This window comes from Stegodyphus dumicola, chromosome 5 (genome assembly GCF_044657685.1).
Source record: "Stegodyphus dumicola isolate Sdum_Otavi_A_Nest chromosome 5, ASM4465768v1".
NCBI classification, from domain to species: domain Eukaryota; kingdom Metazoa; phylum Arthropoda; class Arachnida; order Araneae; family Eresidae; genus Stegodyphus; species Stegodyphus dumicola.
The window spans coordinates 109,700,106-109,717,475 of record NC_140772.1 but is presented as its reverse complement, the minus strand read 5'-3'; the positions used below and the strand labels follow the sequence as shown (position 1 = coordinate 109,717,475).

General features: G+C 31.5%; 1 protein-coding gene across 1 annotated transcript in view; it reads right to left on the bottom strand.

The window, feature by feature from the left end:
- LOC118197430 (alpha-soluble NSF attachment protein-like) overlaps positions 1-17,370 on the bottom strand; it is a 54,113-nt gene that overhangs the window by 15,166 nt on the left and 21,577 nt on the right. The window contains exons 6-8 of the mRNA XM_035368944.2: positions 13,810-13,865; positions 5,981-6,065; positions 5,371-5,475 (exon numbers count right to left, since the gene is read on the bottom strand). Of these exons, the coding sequence (XP_035224835.1) occupies positions 5,371-5,475; positions 5,981-6,065; positions 13,810-13,865 (246 nt within the window). The remainder of the gene's footprint in view (positions 1-5,370; positions 5,476-5,980; positions 6,066-13,809; positions 13,866-17,370) is intronic.

Here is a 17,370-nt window from a genome sequence, read left to right as displayed (position 1 = left end):
TATACAAAAACTGTACTTAAAGCTTGCAGCTTATTTTAAATAAATTTAATGGAATTTTATAATACTGAATACAGCTCCTCCAAAAAGCACTGTTTTCTATTTTATTTGTTTTAGATTTCAAATTAAAGGAAAATGATCAGTTCCGTTTCTCAGAGACGGGATTCCTGCCTGTTTGCTTTTCGCGGTTTTCTACATGTGTAACCCAGTTTCCCACTGAAAGGGCTCCACGAAGGCCCATATCTCTCGTATGATTTGTTATATTGAAATAACCCTAACCCTTATACTACAACTATCACACTAAATTAGGGTAGAAGATTTCAAAACAAGATTTTAAATAAGACTCCGGATCCCCAGTGGCAGAGCATCTAAAATCGCTAAGCACAGCTAGCTTGACACAGGTTCAAATCCTGGCCAACGAGCTGGTTGCATCGAAGTTTTATTGGTTTTTTTTACAAGTGCAACGAGAATATAAGTCAGATCCTTTTAGAAAGTTTCCTTCCTCTTGAGCAGATAAACAATTGTGTGCTTTGCCGTAATCCAAATACATTAAACCCGTCTGTATTGACAGCTATCATTCTATCTTTGTAAAGAAATATTAAGGTAAAAACATGTAAATATCGAATTTGCTTTAGACTGCAAATATTTTTAAGCACTTGACATTTTAAGCAGCAGAGCTTTTTAGTGGACTCACGAACAACTGAAAATTGCAGCCCAGCTGGTATAGTGGTTAGCGTCGCTGACTGCCGTATCGAAGGGTCCGGCTCGAATCCCAGAGAAGGATGAATGTTTGTAAATGTATAGTGTCCGTGCAACATGGAGCACTTTAAATGTGCAGTGAGCCGAAAGTCCTCTCGAAAGGTTGTGGTAGGGCAACAACAACTGAAAATTAAGAAAAAAGAACCTAAAATCAATATAAAACTTTACCGATTACTAAAGGAATCTAGCAAAACCTTTCCATCGGGCGATAAATTCTACTCATATAAGAACAGTTGTATTTTTATAGTATTTATCAAGTTAAATTTATGAGAACCTACTCAAAGTTTGGTTTTTCAGAGCCTTCGAGATTCATCAGAATGGTGATAAGATCATTAAGTGTGGGAGAGGCAAAAAAATGTTTTAAATGAAAGAATTGCTGCAAAATGCACGAAGTATAAGTAGTTATATAAATAATTAAAAATATGCGAAATTTCTTCTGATGACCTCTTTCAAACAGCATAATATTTCTGCAAAGAAGTAGCACATATTTAGTTAACTCGTGATATTTGGGGCTATGAACAGAAGGTCGATTTGGGGCTATGAACAGAAGATTTTTATATTACTTCCTGATAAGCTATCAAGTTCAAATTTTGTAAACATATTGATTGCAGATGATAATACAATATGGTAAAACAAATTTTATAAAATTCCATTAAATTTTTTTTAATTTAAAATTTTAAAATTTTATTTTTTTTTTAAATTTAATATTGACACGATTTTTGCAGATATTTCATTTGCAAGACAAACTACAAAAGTAAAACTTCAACGTTTGCACTGATGTAAAATATTCTTTTTATTGAAATTTGTATGATATTTTTAACATAACTTCTGATTTCTGAGTGAAAAGTCAGAAAATGTTTTCGATTATTTGAGGCATTTATTGGAAGTAAAAAAAAAAAAAAAAGAAATATTATTCATTGATATTCATTTACTTTAGTGGAAGTAAAAAAATTTTTACTCATTTTTGAAAAATGATTTTTCAATTGAAAATTTTCATTGAAAATGAGTTATTAAGATTAAGAAGATAAAAATTTTAAAAGTTTTATAACATAAGCTTTTATTCAAAACTTATAAAATTCTTAATAAGCCAAAGGCAAAAATAATTTATGGCATATTTTAATGGGAACAAGAGATTAATTAAACATCTTTACAATATTTATGTGCAATTTATATCAAGGATTATAAAAGTGCAGACACTTAAATAACGAAATCAAACAGTCGATTTCCAATGTCAAAAATATATATAGTGTGCGACTTTTTTTTTTATTATTCATGATATAAATTTGTAAATGAATTTTGTAAAGAATATTATTTAATCTCTTATTCCTATTAATCTATATAATAAATTACGGTACTCTTCTGTTATCGGGATCGGATTAAAAAATATATGTATGTGTGCATGTATATACGGATGTATGTGTTCATGTATGTGCATATATATACATATGAACGTACACATGTGCTTACACACATATAAATACACAGACTTATGCACGACGTGCATACATACATTCCTGAATTCCTTCCAATACCAAAATTACTTTTCTTTTTTTAATTTATTAATTATTTGAGTTATAAACAAAAGCTTATTTTATAAAAAATCTCCTTTTTGTATTATTATTTTTATTATTATTATTTCTTAAACAACGTCTAAAACAGAAATTCTTATTTCCTCTTTCATTAACTTTCTAACTGGTAACAAATTTCTTATTACTTTAGAACCAGTGTAAGGTCGCCGTTATCGTACATCATCAAGAAGAGTTCTTGATCGTAAAACTTCCCGTGCTATTGAGGGTCATTCATTAACTATTGTCATCAGGGTTGGAGGGATGCTTGTCCCCTTAGACACTTGGGGGTGAAAGTGAGACAAAAATCCGGGGTATCCATTTTTGACGTTTCTTTTAAGTCTAACAAAAAGACGGGTCAGTCCGTTTTCAAGGAGATATTTAAAATGACAATATTACGGGAGAAATCGTAGGAATTGGAGGAGCTTGCATAAAAGAACGAAAAAATCCAGGTCAAACCGTTAAAGGGTTAACATACTGCATACTTAACACACAATCACCCATAAATTTTTACGTGCATTTACCATAATTTCATATTACTTACCTGTACTAATATCACTTATTTTTTACATCTACATCATTTTTAGAATAATTATAAAATTCGTATTCAAAATTTTCAACAAAATTTTAAAAATATAAAAAACTTATCTTTATCTTAATAGCCTTCCCTAAAAATCTAATTACTTATTTACTTTTCTAAATTATTAGAATTCAAATTTCTAATATCATTAAATTACATTTTAATGTCCAATTTATTAAAAAAATATCAGTTCCCAATGGAGATTTAAATATGCAAAAGCAGAAGCGAAAACAACTTTCTGCCACCTACTTCAAGTGTAAATCTAATCCTAATTTATTCGCATTAGAGCCATATTAAGATATGCAGTTCGATGACCTTGAAAGCACTGGAATGATTTGAAACGTCAGCACTCGGAAAACATTTGTTATTTTACTGCAAACAAATGCTGAATTAATTTGAATTGAATAGAAGGCTGGCTCTAGATTTCATTTTTAAGCACTTGCAGCAAATCTATTATTCGATTTTTTTCCCACATTTTTTATATTGCTGTTGAATTATGTTGGACTTATTAAATCACATGCGCACATAGATTGACGAACCCATAAATATCTTGAAGATTAGAACATGAAGGCATTAATTAACTAATTCGCTTTCACAATCGTAGCCATAATTTCGATGATAAGATTTCTGTGAAGCAAAGGCACACTTTGATGATGTAAAACACTTTTTCCCCCCTAAAAATTTAAGAGATGGCTGCACACTTTGTTTTCACTGACATTAGCACTTTTGGACTAGCAGATACTCGATATGCATTATGAATTTCCGTTACATATGGAAGTTTGAAGATATGGTTGGTTATTGTAGACACTGCGATGGCATTTCCACTGGAATTCCAACGCACAGGACATGTATCCTGTCAACTCAGGTGTAATAAATTCAGGAGCAGGAATTTGGATGGCGAAGGCAGATTAAACCTTCAGTTATATCTTTAGCAACATGTTGGGGTTACACACAAGTCGGCACATTAAATGTGCCTGTTCCAAAAGGCTTATATTTTCGATAACTTTGTAGCAAGAAAGCAGCACCAGACAGACAGCAGTGTAGCTAGGCGTGGAAAGCAAGTGCGTAATGTTCAGGATGAAATCTCAAGTCAGACTGAGTTAGTTTTGGTTTTCAAAGCATTTTGATTTGATGGTTAATATTGCTGTAAAATTATTATTGGCTGGTTGAGTTTAAGTTCCATTTACATCATCATAATTATGTAAGAAACATATGACATAAAATAGTCTCGAAAATGACGCAGTGCAGAGAGAGGTTACTATTTTTAGAATAGAGAAGGGAAATTAATTTACACTGCTTATTTAATCTTTTACATTTTTGTTTCTTTATGTCTTTCCTCCTACTTTCTGCTTCGCTAATCTACTAATGCTTTGCTCACTCGATCTCTTGTTTTGAGAGGGGGATGTAAAATATAAAAAAATACGATGGCTTTGCTTTTCGCAAACACGCAACTTTTAATTAACTTTCTGCAATTCAGGATCTTCCCCCTAGACCAGTACCTTCTAGAATTTGCTAGCCTATTACATAACCTCTACTATAAATAACGAATGTGCGCCATTTTGCTTCAGAAGTTTTCCTCTCTCTGTGCCTTTAGTCTATGCTACTGCGCTTGCTCTCTTTGCTAGAATAAGTTATGACACATTAAAGTTTAAATACTCTTATTTAGTAACAAATAAATGATCTACATTATTAATTGAATAAAAGCTATGGAATAAAGACGTACCATTAAAAACTAAATCAACTTGCCTCTTCATTTGGATTAGCCTTACCACTCTGAAAAAAACCATGCCTGAACTTTGATGCCGAAATATCACACACACATATATAGTTTTGTTTTTTGTTAAAGAGACTGCAGCCAAAACTGTTATTACACTTTGTCAAACCTTTAAATGTGATGATTTGAGTAAATCACAAACATATGAGTGGTAAAGTCTCACTATTGCAATATCAATAAAAATTATGATACGTCAAATAAAGATTGCTGAAATTTGCACAGTTATTGACGAGCAGAAACAAGGAAAAACTGCAAGAAGCTATCAAGGATCGTCAAAACAACAGCATCACGATTTTTCTACAAAAACGCTTGACTGTTTAATGCTAAGGAAGAACAACTTGGTTCTTGTGTCTCCTTGCTGCTACTTACCAAATGTTCTTGCTGAATGCACCGTTTTCTAGTATCACAAATAAAAAAAGTTATTGAGGTAGATGAGATATAAGAAAATATGTTATGTCCTTGAATAACATGCCATGCCAAGTATTCTAAAACCATTTCCATGTTTCCAGTAGTGGACAAATGTTGGAAAGAAATGTATTGATGGAAAACACTTTGTAGGAAACTAAAATATGTAGGAGTCAAATATAATTTAATTGCCTAAAACTATTTTTTGAGACCTCTGCATATATGAAATAGCTGAAAAATAGCATGATATATTTCAAATCGAGATTAACTATCTATGTATATTTGCTTACTTGGGCATTTAAAACATCCACACACATATGTAAAAGAACAGCACAGAAGTAATATTCTTTAGCACTATATTTCATCAAGGGACTAGCCAGAGAAGCTTCTCCAACCTAAAATTGAAAAGAATTCAGGTTAAATTACACAGAATTTTATAAATATACCTTCCAGATAAATGAGAATGAAAAAATGATAGTATTTTCCTAAGTTGTGGTTAAGTGCAAATGTAAGATTTTTAAATGACTGAATTCTCCTTATTTATTATTATTTTTTTTAAGTTGTATTCATAAGCCTGCCAACCTTGAAATATGAAAAAAAAGGGGGGGAGATTTTTGTGCAAAAATAGGGACCTTTTAACATTAAAATCAAATCATAGGAAGGTACAAATGGTAGGTCCAAACATAATACATCAAATACAACAAAATTAAAATGATATTGCAATTTTTATTTTAGAAATGAAATCAGTAGCTTTAATACCATTTAACTTATCAGATTTAATATGCACAAACATTATTTTAAATAACTGGAAACATAAAGTACACATTTTCATTAATGAAAATAACTTTCCTTTACTTTTTGCTTAAATATGAATATGTCTATTATGCACAAAATATTTACCTGTTCATATATATTAATGGCTTTCTCGTACTGCTCTAATTGAGCTGCATACTTGGCGACACTCAACATGCATTTATTGGCAGAACTGCAAATAAATGTAAATTTAGACATGTTATAATACATATACTATAAGAAAAAAACAAAATAAGAAGAAATTTTCAAATACAGAGATAAAAGATATAATTTTACATCCACATAGAATAAAAAGTAGGATTATTAAACTGTTCAGAAGATTTAAATTTTTTTAATTTGGAAGTTATGAAATCACATGCATTCTTGATATTCGGGGGGGGGAGGCAATAAATATATATTTTTTTAATTTATCCATAAAAACTTCTTTACAATTTACTGTGTTGTAGATTTAAGTTTCAAATTCAAAATAGAAAATTTTTGAAAGCATTCAATGGCAAAGTGGAAATTTATATATATAGTCATTGATTTATATGCTTCCTATAAGGATTCTTTCACTGCATGCTTGGGAAACACCATTGCAGACACACCGTCTGCCCAATTTCTGAACACGAAGTTCCCCTTGTGAGATTTCAAATTATCTGTAATTGACATTCCTACGAGAAGTCCAAAAGACATGTGCGAATCTCAAATTAAAGATGAAAATTTCTAATCTACTCAGAAAACAGAACAATATTCCAACTGGGCTGGACATGGATTCTTAATGAATCAAGGTGTTCTCTACTGATACGTTCCTGACTCTGATTCAGAAAAGGCCCAGTTAGTCATCCAAACTGCCAAGCATGAATCCATCATGCGAAAGCACCATGAAGACTTGATAGCCAGACATTATGGAGAGCAAGGAAGACTCCAAAGAATAGCCAGATGCTACAAAACAAAGGGGCTGGCACGAAAAAGCATACATCCGACTATGTTAAAAGCTGTCCTGAATCCAAGCAACTACTACATGGCTACCAACCAAAAGCCAGCCGGATTGCTAAGAACCTCTGTTTATTCCCAATGCTTTGAGATCATCTCTATAGACTTGTTTGGACCATTGCCACAAACTGACATTGAAAAATAATGGATCTTCATTGTCAAAGACTATACTACGTGATGGGTTGAATTGCTTCCTCTTGCTCAAGCTGCAGCACATGACTGCACGATAACCCTCATCAAGGAAGTACTCATGTGGCATGGTATACCACGAAGAATCATCAGCAATAACAGAATTAAATTTATTAGTGTCGTCTTGAAGTAAGCTTTCTTTAAAAAAAAAAAAAAAAAAAGTTATTTTTACAATAATTATCAATCAAAACTTTACCAATTTACTTTCCTTGATCAAATCCTGTGGAACAGAGAAACAGAGACCTAAAACCTCATCTTGCTATCCCTGTATGAGATGCGCATAAGAACTGACATTTAAAATTCCCAATTATTCATTTTGCAATGGATACGACCTACTGTGACTCTACAGGCCATACATCAGCATTCCGAATGTTTGGAAAAGAGCTGAAGCCTGTTGATGACATCATACACGATGTGAAGGCTGTAGTCAAAAATGATAACTCTGTTCCTGAAATCACCCTGTATCTTAAACAATTCACAACTGTTAGAAAGGGCATACGAGAACATATCGAAATGAAGCGAGATCAGCATAAAAAGCAATATGACAAAACACGGCGGCAAGTGTTTTTATTCACCAGGTGATAAAGTTTGGGTCACTCTGCATCCCATAATGCAGAAAATGGGGAAAAAAGACCTCAAAGTTCATGCCAAAATGTAATGGTTCATACTTGATAATGGCACTATTCCTATTTCCTGTCATTTCAAGCCTTCATAAATTATCAGAACCCTTAGGGACACACCATACGTCCACACTAATGCCTTTTGAAGACACATGCACTTCTCCCATTATTCCATTTAGGAAGAAAAGTCGATTGTCAAAGGTTACTTTGCATTAGCTTACTAATCAAGAACTTGATTTCCAGACAATGCCTCAAAAAGATGTCCCCTTGCCCAGGAAACAAAAAAAAAACCTACAGTAGGGACAAGACAGTATTAGAAAAGCTCTCAAGTTCTGTCAGAACATCAGTGGAGCTAGAGGGGGAGTTTGTAACCACTATTGATACTATAAAGTACGGTGGACTCACTCTAGTAACGAGAGTAGGGTGCCCTCTGGTGAGTAGTTAGAACAAAACTTCAGTAAATGCCAGATGAAACCTGTTAGGTTGCAGCAGACCCCCTGCTCTGTAAAATCTTAAAATTATATTTAATATTGGTGTGTAACTTAATTCTTATAATAAATTACTGTTACATGATAAAGGACTCATTTATGACCCCATTCACCATGAACTCCCAATAAATTTACATTTATTTTCTGTCTGAAATCTAAAGGTTGGTATCTGCAAGAAATTTCTGTCAGCAACACTTAGTAATTCAAACATACTGACTGTTAAATTTGAATTTTCAGACTGATGTTTATTTCAAATAATCCTGATATAATGATATATCCTTAAAAATAAGCAAATTAGAAAGACTTTCCAGGTGGAAGAAAACTTGAGAATAAATAATGTCAACCCATTCTCATTCTTTTATTTACTAAAATTTTCTTTGAAGCATACAGAAAAAATTATACATATCTGCATGCAAATAATTATAAGCTTCTTTATTTCTTAATACAACTTTTACCTACTTAAACAAGTTTACCTTCATGCATTTCTATTTCAATGAAGTTTAGAATCCTGAGAAAAAATTACTAGAACTACTACTGCCACGAATTGTAAATGTTTTTTTCATAAGTTAATCAGGTTCTTTTCTTGGATTTATTAATTTCTTTTTTAACAGGAAAAAAAAACTGTTCAAATACAAATGTACTCTTAAACAAAGTGCATTATTCTTAATGCAAAAATTCATAATCGAGGGAATTTATCTTTTGGTCAGGTATGTAAACAAGTTAATCAAATCTGTACCTTAAAATCTTTGAAGTAGGTTTATCTCACAGCATAAATTAACCATCATGACCATTTGTAGATTTTCTGGGTGGTGCTCAAATTTGTTTTTAACGACAATGAAGTCTTTTAAGCCATTAAAATCTTAAATGTTTTCTTCATAATGACAATGAAATCTTTTAAGCCATTAATTGAAGAAAATGTTTAAGAAGAAATCTTAAACATTTTCTTCAAATCCTTGTCATAGCAGCTAATCACAAAATAATGCTAAATAACTTATGGGAAATGTATTCACGGGTCATGTTTGGTGTAGGTATGTGGTCTGTGGGGTGTCCATTTGAGAACAATGCTGTATCATAGATTCATTTCTCCAGCAACATATGTCCAGTCTGCAGTCAACTTCAACCCATACATATTTAAGCATAGTGGATGCGACTCATGCAATAACCAGGACTATGTGCATCTTGAGTTCACTATGGTTAGATGGCAATGCTCAAAGGCAACACTTTTAATTCCTCCAACCAAAAAAAAGTTGTTTTTATGAATTTGAAAGACAAGTGTTTGCTACATTATGTGTGTGTTGGGTGATAACTTTCATGTAACAGTACAAGAAAGTCTTACATATTATCCAGAAAATTATTCACAGAGAACATGATATCTTGGAGTTACCATGCACATGTAATTGTAAGGGAAATTTTTTTCTGCATAGGTATATTTTATAACATAATAAATAATACATTCTTTAAAACAGTATTTTAATCTTTTATTCTAATACAATGACAAAATATAGCTATATTAAGGGTTGAGCTATAGTGGGCTCATGGGAGCACTTTCTTAATTTTTTCTCTACCTCAGAATACCTAGTTAATTTTGTTTCTTTAAAATAAAAATTTCACAAATTAGTACAGGAAAAATCACCGAACTGCATTGCAGTGTCTCTTTAAAACAGATTACTGCAGCAAAATTATAAAATAAAATGTGAAGCATTCAATCATGAAAAATTAAAAGTGATTTTTAATGCTTCTAATCCAATGGCATGAAACATGCCCATGTCCAGAAAAGAAAAGAAGGATAAAAACAATTAAATTTCATATTAAAATAAAATAAAAATAATGATTTTTGAGACATAAGGCCTTTAAGAGGAAAACTTCATAATAAAATTTATAATAATAAAAAGATAGCTAAAGTCATTATGGAGACAATCGCTATTAGGGGCACTGAGCAAATGTTCAAATTGAAGAAAATATTTCCACAATGATTTTCTAAGACTGGTGTAACATACCTCTGATTTAATGACAATCCTCATAAACAGGACACTTTTAAGAAAATTTAACCTTTAACCTTTTTTCAAAAGCTATTGCAAGGTTTTAGCAAGTGAAAGAAGCAATAAAGTGTGGCAACTTCTGGTAAAGTGTGCCATATCACTAAATTTACACTTTTTATTTTATGCAATTTCTATAATTATTTTGAATTTTTTCTTTCATACAAAATTACTTGTATTTTCTGCTTTTTAAAAAATAAAATATTTTGATTAAGTCTTTTTCCACAGATACCTTGTACAATGGAAGAATATAAAAATTTATCTTACTCATTATCGCACAGCACACGAAAGAATATATCAAATAAGCATCTAACCCATTTAGAAAAGTAGGTAAGGTTTTAAAAATTACCAAATTCTCAAAAAAATTTTCATTCTGCAAAAGGAATTTATAATAATATATCATCATAATAAGTATAACACTTTTGGTGCTTTAAAATTAAAAGAGAAATCTAAAATTACTTTGGATTGAAAAACATGTATAAATTATCAGAATTATTTATTATAATGTTAAACCACAATGTCCCATGATTTCTTAATTACCCTAATTATTTCTGAATAACAAAATAACCCATCTAAAAGGGGGAGAAATAAAATACTTAAATTTCTCAAAACAGACAGAAAATAGAGAAGCAAACTATGGGTTGATAAAATAGAGTCAGAGAACAAGGCGAGTTAAAAATACTTTTCACAAGAAAAACAAGTGTATGGTAATTTGCTGTCTGTTTAAGACGTACAATTTTTGCTTACTGTGTACAATTTAAAACATGTATTAATTTTTTACTTATTGTTTGACAGCGTGCATCTGTACATTTTAATTTCTGATTTTTTGCTATAACTTCATATTTTTCCTGATGTTTTTGAAAAAGATACATATTTTAGTTGACTTTTTGTAAATTTCCAGCAGAATGAGAACTCTTTATAACCCACTTCAAAGAGTAGAAATCATGACTTTTCAGAAGGTTTTCATAATACATGATCAATTTCCAAAGAATTAAAAACTGACTTAAATTATAATGCATGATTTGAGTCATTGAACTACTCATGATTACTACCATTTAGTTAAATATTCTGAATTTTTTTCCTTCGGCTAATTTCATTTTTAAATTTTCTTTCACCTTTGCACCATTAAATTCCCAAGTAAAGAAGACAAGTTTTTCAGTATCAAAGTGCTTTTAAATATGATGAAAATAAAATTAACAATTGTTAAGTTAACAGTAAATTAATTTGCATAAAACTGCTCAGAGAGATGTAGTAATGTACTATTTATTGATATAAAACAAAATTAAATACAAATTAAACATTGATTATATCTTCATAAAAACTCTACAAATGTCTACAATAGATTAACAACAAATTTGATCAAATAATATTGAAAACGAAAAATTATGCAAAAAAATCACTAAGAATACAGCAACAGAAATAGCAAAAATTGAATTTCATTAATTCAATACATTTCTTATCACTTGGAAGCATTTCCCTTAATAGAGGTTAAGAATTAAAAACAAATAATTTTGGTGATCTATCATAAGAATGGGAGAGGTAATGAAAAACTGGGTGTTTTTCGATATAACCATAAACTCCAACCTACAGCAAAACTTATCAGTAATCACAGCATGAGTGATATTTCTATGAACATGCAAGGCATGTTTTTTAATTAACTGTGGGTTAATTTTTAATTAACAGTTAAATGTATTTAATTTAATTATATTTAATTTACTTAAAAATTAAATTAATTACATTTAACTTAAAATCCACAAATATTAAAAGCTGAATAATTAAAAATACTTCTTGTAAACTGTATATTTAATTAGAAATTTTCATTTCATTACTCCAGAAGTATCACTAAAATTACTAATATGTTATTAAAACAAATATTTTAATTTACAAATAATCATTGAGGAAATAAGAATCCATATACCATATATCTTTGAGATTGGCAGCAAGATCACTGCCACATTTCATGGTCATTGGAATTTCACAACAGAATATGTTTTACTATGATGGTTATGCCTGGAATGACCTTTTCTCTTCCCAGAATCTTACATAATTTAAATGTAAGTGTTTAATATTAACAAATAATTATATTAACAAAAAAATTACTCTTTATAATTTTAGACCAAGGTTCCTCTCTATTTATTTTGCTTTTCTAACATGATCTGCATTTTTACATTCAATCATTTCAAATTTTTGCATATAAAAAATTTGGCGTTTTTAAGCTTTCTGGATGATCGAACTTTTACCGCACTTTAAGTGGAGGTACAGCACAGAGTGTATAAAAAATGAAAGGACACAAAAGAGATTATCAGAAGTATTTATTGCTCATAAATATAGCATATGCTGTAGTAAATAAATGGTACCATTTCGATATGTTACCAAAAATATTCCAATGTTCCTACTATTATAACCAATGGACCCTGGATTGTCCGACACAACCAAATCACTTGGATTTGCTTGGATATCGATTCTTGCAACCAGATCCATTTCAGACTTAACAGGTGTTTCCTATACAAAGTTTTATGTGCCCCCCCCCACAGAAAGAAATCTAGGATGTTCAAAAAAAAAGGGGGGGACCAGGCAACCAGTCCACCATGCCTAACTGATAGCTGACCAAATGACACACTAAAATATCTCCGAACATAGCTTACATAATGGGGAGCTAGTGCATCATGCTGAAACGACATGTTGCATGTCCAGTGTGTGTGTGTGTGTGTGTGTGTGTGTGTGTGTGTGTGTGATTATGGCAAAGCCTCGAGGGCTACCTGCCTAAGAGAAGGGATGCCTTCGTGGAGGACTTTCTAATGGAAACTGGCTCATATACACGTTACACATGGGGAAAACTACGAAAACGCCCATGCAGCCAGCCCGTTCGCATAATTCGAACCTCGGACCGAACTACCAGTGTTCAGCGACTTTACCGCTCGGCCGCTGGTGTGCCTGTTGCATGTCCAATTTTGTGGCACAATGTGATATAAGCCTGGTATAATATCTTTCAAAAGGATGAGATAATTTGCCGATGTCATAGGTGATGGCGACAGGTAAGGGCTAACTATGCAGTCGCCAACCAAACCAGCCCAAACATTCACTGAGATGTGATGTTGGGCATCATGAGGTCTCACTCTATGGATTTTCACACGATTCCATAAATGTGCCCTGTGTTAGACACACCATCTACCATGAAATACACTTCACCGGTAAATAAAGCATAACATGGGAAATGAGCATCTTGGGGACAATGGTGGCGATATCCTTGCAGAAAATGCACATGTGTAGGATGATCTGCAGGGAGCAATGGCTATACCCTTTAAAGATGATATGGTTCAAGAATTTGGCTCGCAAAACATGACATAAACTATTCTGAGATTCTCCTGGCAGTAGCAATGGTATGTATGCTAATACTCGGATTCCTCTCTATGCTATTCAATATATTATGCTCCATGGAGGGCATGTGAATCAGTTGTAGCCTGCATTCATGGGTCAGCATGTAAAATAGAACAGAATCTCTCAGTAAAACTGGGAGAGTTGGCAATTTTGATATACTAATCATTGCATTTATGATATACCATGGTTATTTATCCATGAATTTGATATAAGAAAATTTTTCTTATTACCTGTTTGATTCTTCACCTCTAAAATAATCTGCTGCTTGTTCATAGTGATGCATAGCCTGTAAATGAAAAATTAAAGTTTATAAAATCAGTATTTACTCAAACAATATGTTTATTACATTATGGTGAAAAAAAGAGAAAATACCATTTTTTCCTATATAAAATAATATATACATTACACATGCAAAGAGAAATTTAAAAGGAATTTCTGGATGCCCAGTACCTGAAATCCAGATGCGTAGTATCTGAAAGGCTCTAATGATCTAATATCTGGACCTCCAACAATTTTTAAGAAATCATTTTTCAAAAAAGGAGAAAGGAAAAAGATTCTGAATGTAGTGTGTCGTTTGAGTATATGCTTAATGCATTACACATGCACATTAGATATTTTTTTGTAATAAAGTAACTGAAAGGTTTCTGATTTTTAATTTCAGTTCAGCACTAAATAAAACACTTTCATGCTAAGAAAACACAATCATTTATTATTCCTATACAATGAATAATTGGTTAGCTCTATAATACCTTTTTACATGACATACGCCTCAAGTTGAAACATTCTACAAAAGTTTATCACTAATTTTACACCTGCATGACTAATAATCCCAGATGCCAACCTGGCAATATTTTTTTTTTACTTTTTACTTTCATCAGCACATGACTATTAACTCACAGCAGCTTGAAAAATGACTCACAATGTCTAAAACATTTTTTTTCCCAATATTAGCAACTGAATACCAAACAGGATGGTAAATCTTACACTGATCTTATGCTTGGCAGCGATTATACACTTCAACCAACTGCACCACAAAGTGCTGAGTATGTTGAAAAGAAGAAACTGAAGAGAAATTTCTTTCCATACGTAGTAAAGTGATTTTGTAAATGACATGCATGACTAATATCCCAGATGCCAAACTAGCAATAATTTTTTATTACTTTTTACTTTCATCAGCCCATGACTATGAAGTCATAAAAGCTTGAAAAATGACTCAAAGTCTAAAACTTTTTGTTTTTCAATATTAGTAACTGAATACCAAACAGCATGGTAAATCTTACGTTGAACTTAACCTTGGCAACAATTACCGACTTCAACCAACTGTACCACAAAGTGTTAAGTGTGTTGGCAAGAAGAAACAGAAAAGAAATCTCTCTCTATACGCAGGAAGAGATTTTGTAAATGACATTCTTAGGCGAAAAGATTAGATATTACATTTAATGCTGTTTGAATTAAAAATCACTGATTTGCTATTCAGATAGGCCTTAAGTGTGAGCTGAAATTTATTCATTTGGAACTCAGATAAGCAAGTGCAGGAAATAAGCAGAACAACATGTCTTGAAACGCCAATCTTCTGATACACCACCAACAGTGCATAGAGGACAATAGTTAAGCAATAAGATATGCTAAAATGAGACACTATTCGAAATCTGTAACATAGTGCTAAATGCAGAACATATTGTTATTGATAAAGAAGAAAGTGACAAAAACGGTTGCTGAGAACAAAAGATTTCAACTGACAATTTAGTGGGAATTCTTGACCCAGAAATTACAGGACTTAAACAATGGAACTTCGTTACTGAACATGAAATTATAAGCGCTACCTGACCAGGATAGTGATTAGCGATGCTAACTGCCATATCGAAGGGCCTGGGTTCAAACCTCAGAGAGGGCATGGATGTTTGTAAATGTATGTCTCTGTGGCATGGGGTACTCTAAATATGCAGTGAGCCGAAGTCCTTTCAAGAGGTTGGTGGAAGAGAAAGAGGGTTGGGAGATGCTTGGATCCATCAAAACTGGAGGCAGAACTGGGCACAATTATACTGTCACCTGTATGGCACGCCCAAGACTCTTGCCACTGACATGCACAATCTTGACTCCTTGCCATGATGAATTTCGTGGGATTACTCTGATTTCAGAGACCTGATCTGATCTCAATGTCAATCAGGTGGGCTAAATCATAACACAAATTATATGAAGTAGTTTAAACAACTAATATTGATGTTGATAAAACAAAGAAATAAAATACTGAACTTTTTTTGTGTGATTAAAAACTATTTCATATTTTTAATTTTATAATTTCTATGTCATCTTACTAGATTTGAGCTGATATAAAATCCAGAATCACTGATGTAATGACAAATCTGGATCTCAGACTTTGTACTGTAATAACAAAATTATATTTTCAGTAGCATCAGATTTTTATTTTTATTCTTTTCTTGCAAGTTTGGTAAAAATCACCAGTAATTTTCAATCAAGCAAATCAGAAGTAATTTTCTTGCAAGTTTGGTAAATCCATAAAGCTCAAGAAATGTTGATTTCCAGATATGTCAAAATTCTGGCTAGTTGAGCATATAAGAAAGAGAATTCATATTACAAAAGCCAAATTATAGGGAAATTTTTTTTTTCTCTAAAATTAAAAAAACAATTATTTATTGTCAACTTGAATATCAAAAGCCTACATTTAAAATTAAAATTTTGGGAGAAAAAAGCATTTCAGTCTTATAAAAGCCGATGTATTTTGTAGGCCTCATCCAATTGCAAAATTCCACCAAACATGAAAGTTGGTGTATATGTCACCAATAATTCTGACAGAAGCTTAAATGAACATTTTATTATTTACTTAGTTTGATCATAAAGAAATATGAATTATGGATATAGAATAAAAAACTTAAATCACTTTCATATTTTTTCACATTAAATCACTATTGTTTACCTGTTTTTGCATTGTGGCTTTTTTTTATGCCAGGATCATATAACTCTGAAAAGAGTCCACTTCATGCAGTTCCAAATATTAATCATGTTTTCAAAATGCAAGGAGGAAATAGAACTTTACAAAAATTTAACCAGCTTATAAAGAATTAGTCAAATTTATATAAAACCAAAACAAATGTCCTACGAGTGTGTTGCGACGTCATGACTATCCATTATTAGCTCTAAATCATAATGTTTGGCAACAATGTATACATGCTCTAAAATCAGAGTAAAAATCTCTAATTTATTAAATCTTTTAGAGGGGAAAAAATTAATCAAATTCTTAAGTATTCCAGTTACTTAAGCTTTTTGGTTAGTTGAATGCCAGATAGTCAGACTTTTACTGTTATTAAATACCAATATTATTACAGCAGAATTTTTATAATCTACGCACTTTTGCAATCAAAGCTTGTTCTGATTACATAATTTTGCAAATTATAGATCAAATATATAAATAAGGCTTTGTTTAAATTTTCCTATTTTTAATTTTAACAGGTGCTACTTAATGTGATCATACTTGTTCATAGCTATTTTGATAACAAATGATGAGAAAAAATATCCCTCCAAACAGCAATGGAATTTACTTAATTTAATAAAATATATAACTAGAAACACATAAAAAGGTACTTTCACAGAATTTCAATTAAGAAAATGCAACAAATTTGTTGATTAATTGTTCATAACATTTCTAAAGCAAAAGTTCACTTATGAAGTGTTCACGTCATTTTTGGAAATAATTTTACTGATCTATAATCTTAGTATTCGGAGCACATCCATCATTCACTGGAAGAGAACAAACATGCAAATGTAAAACTTGT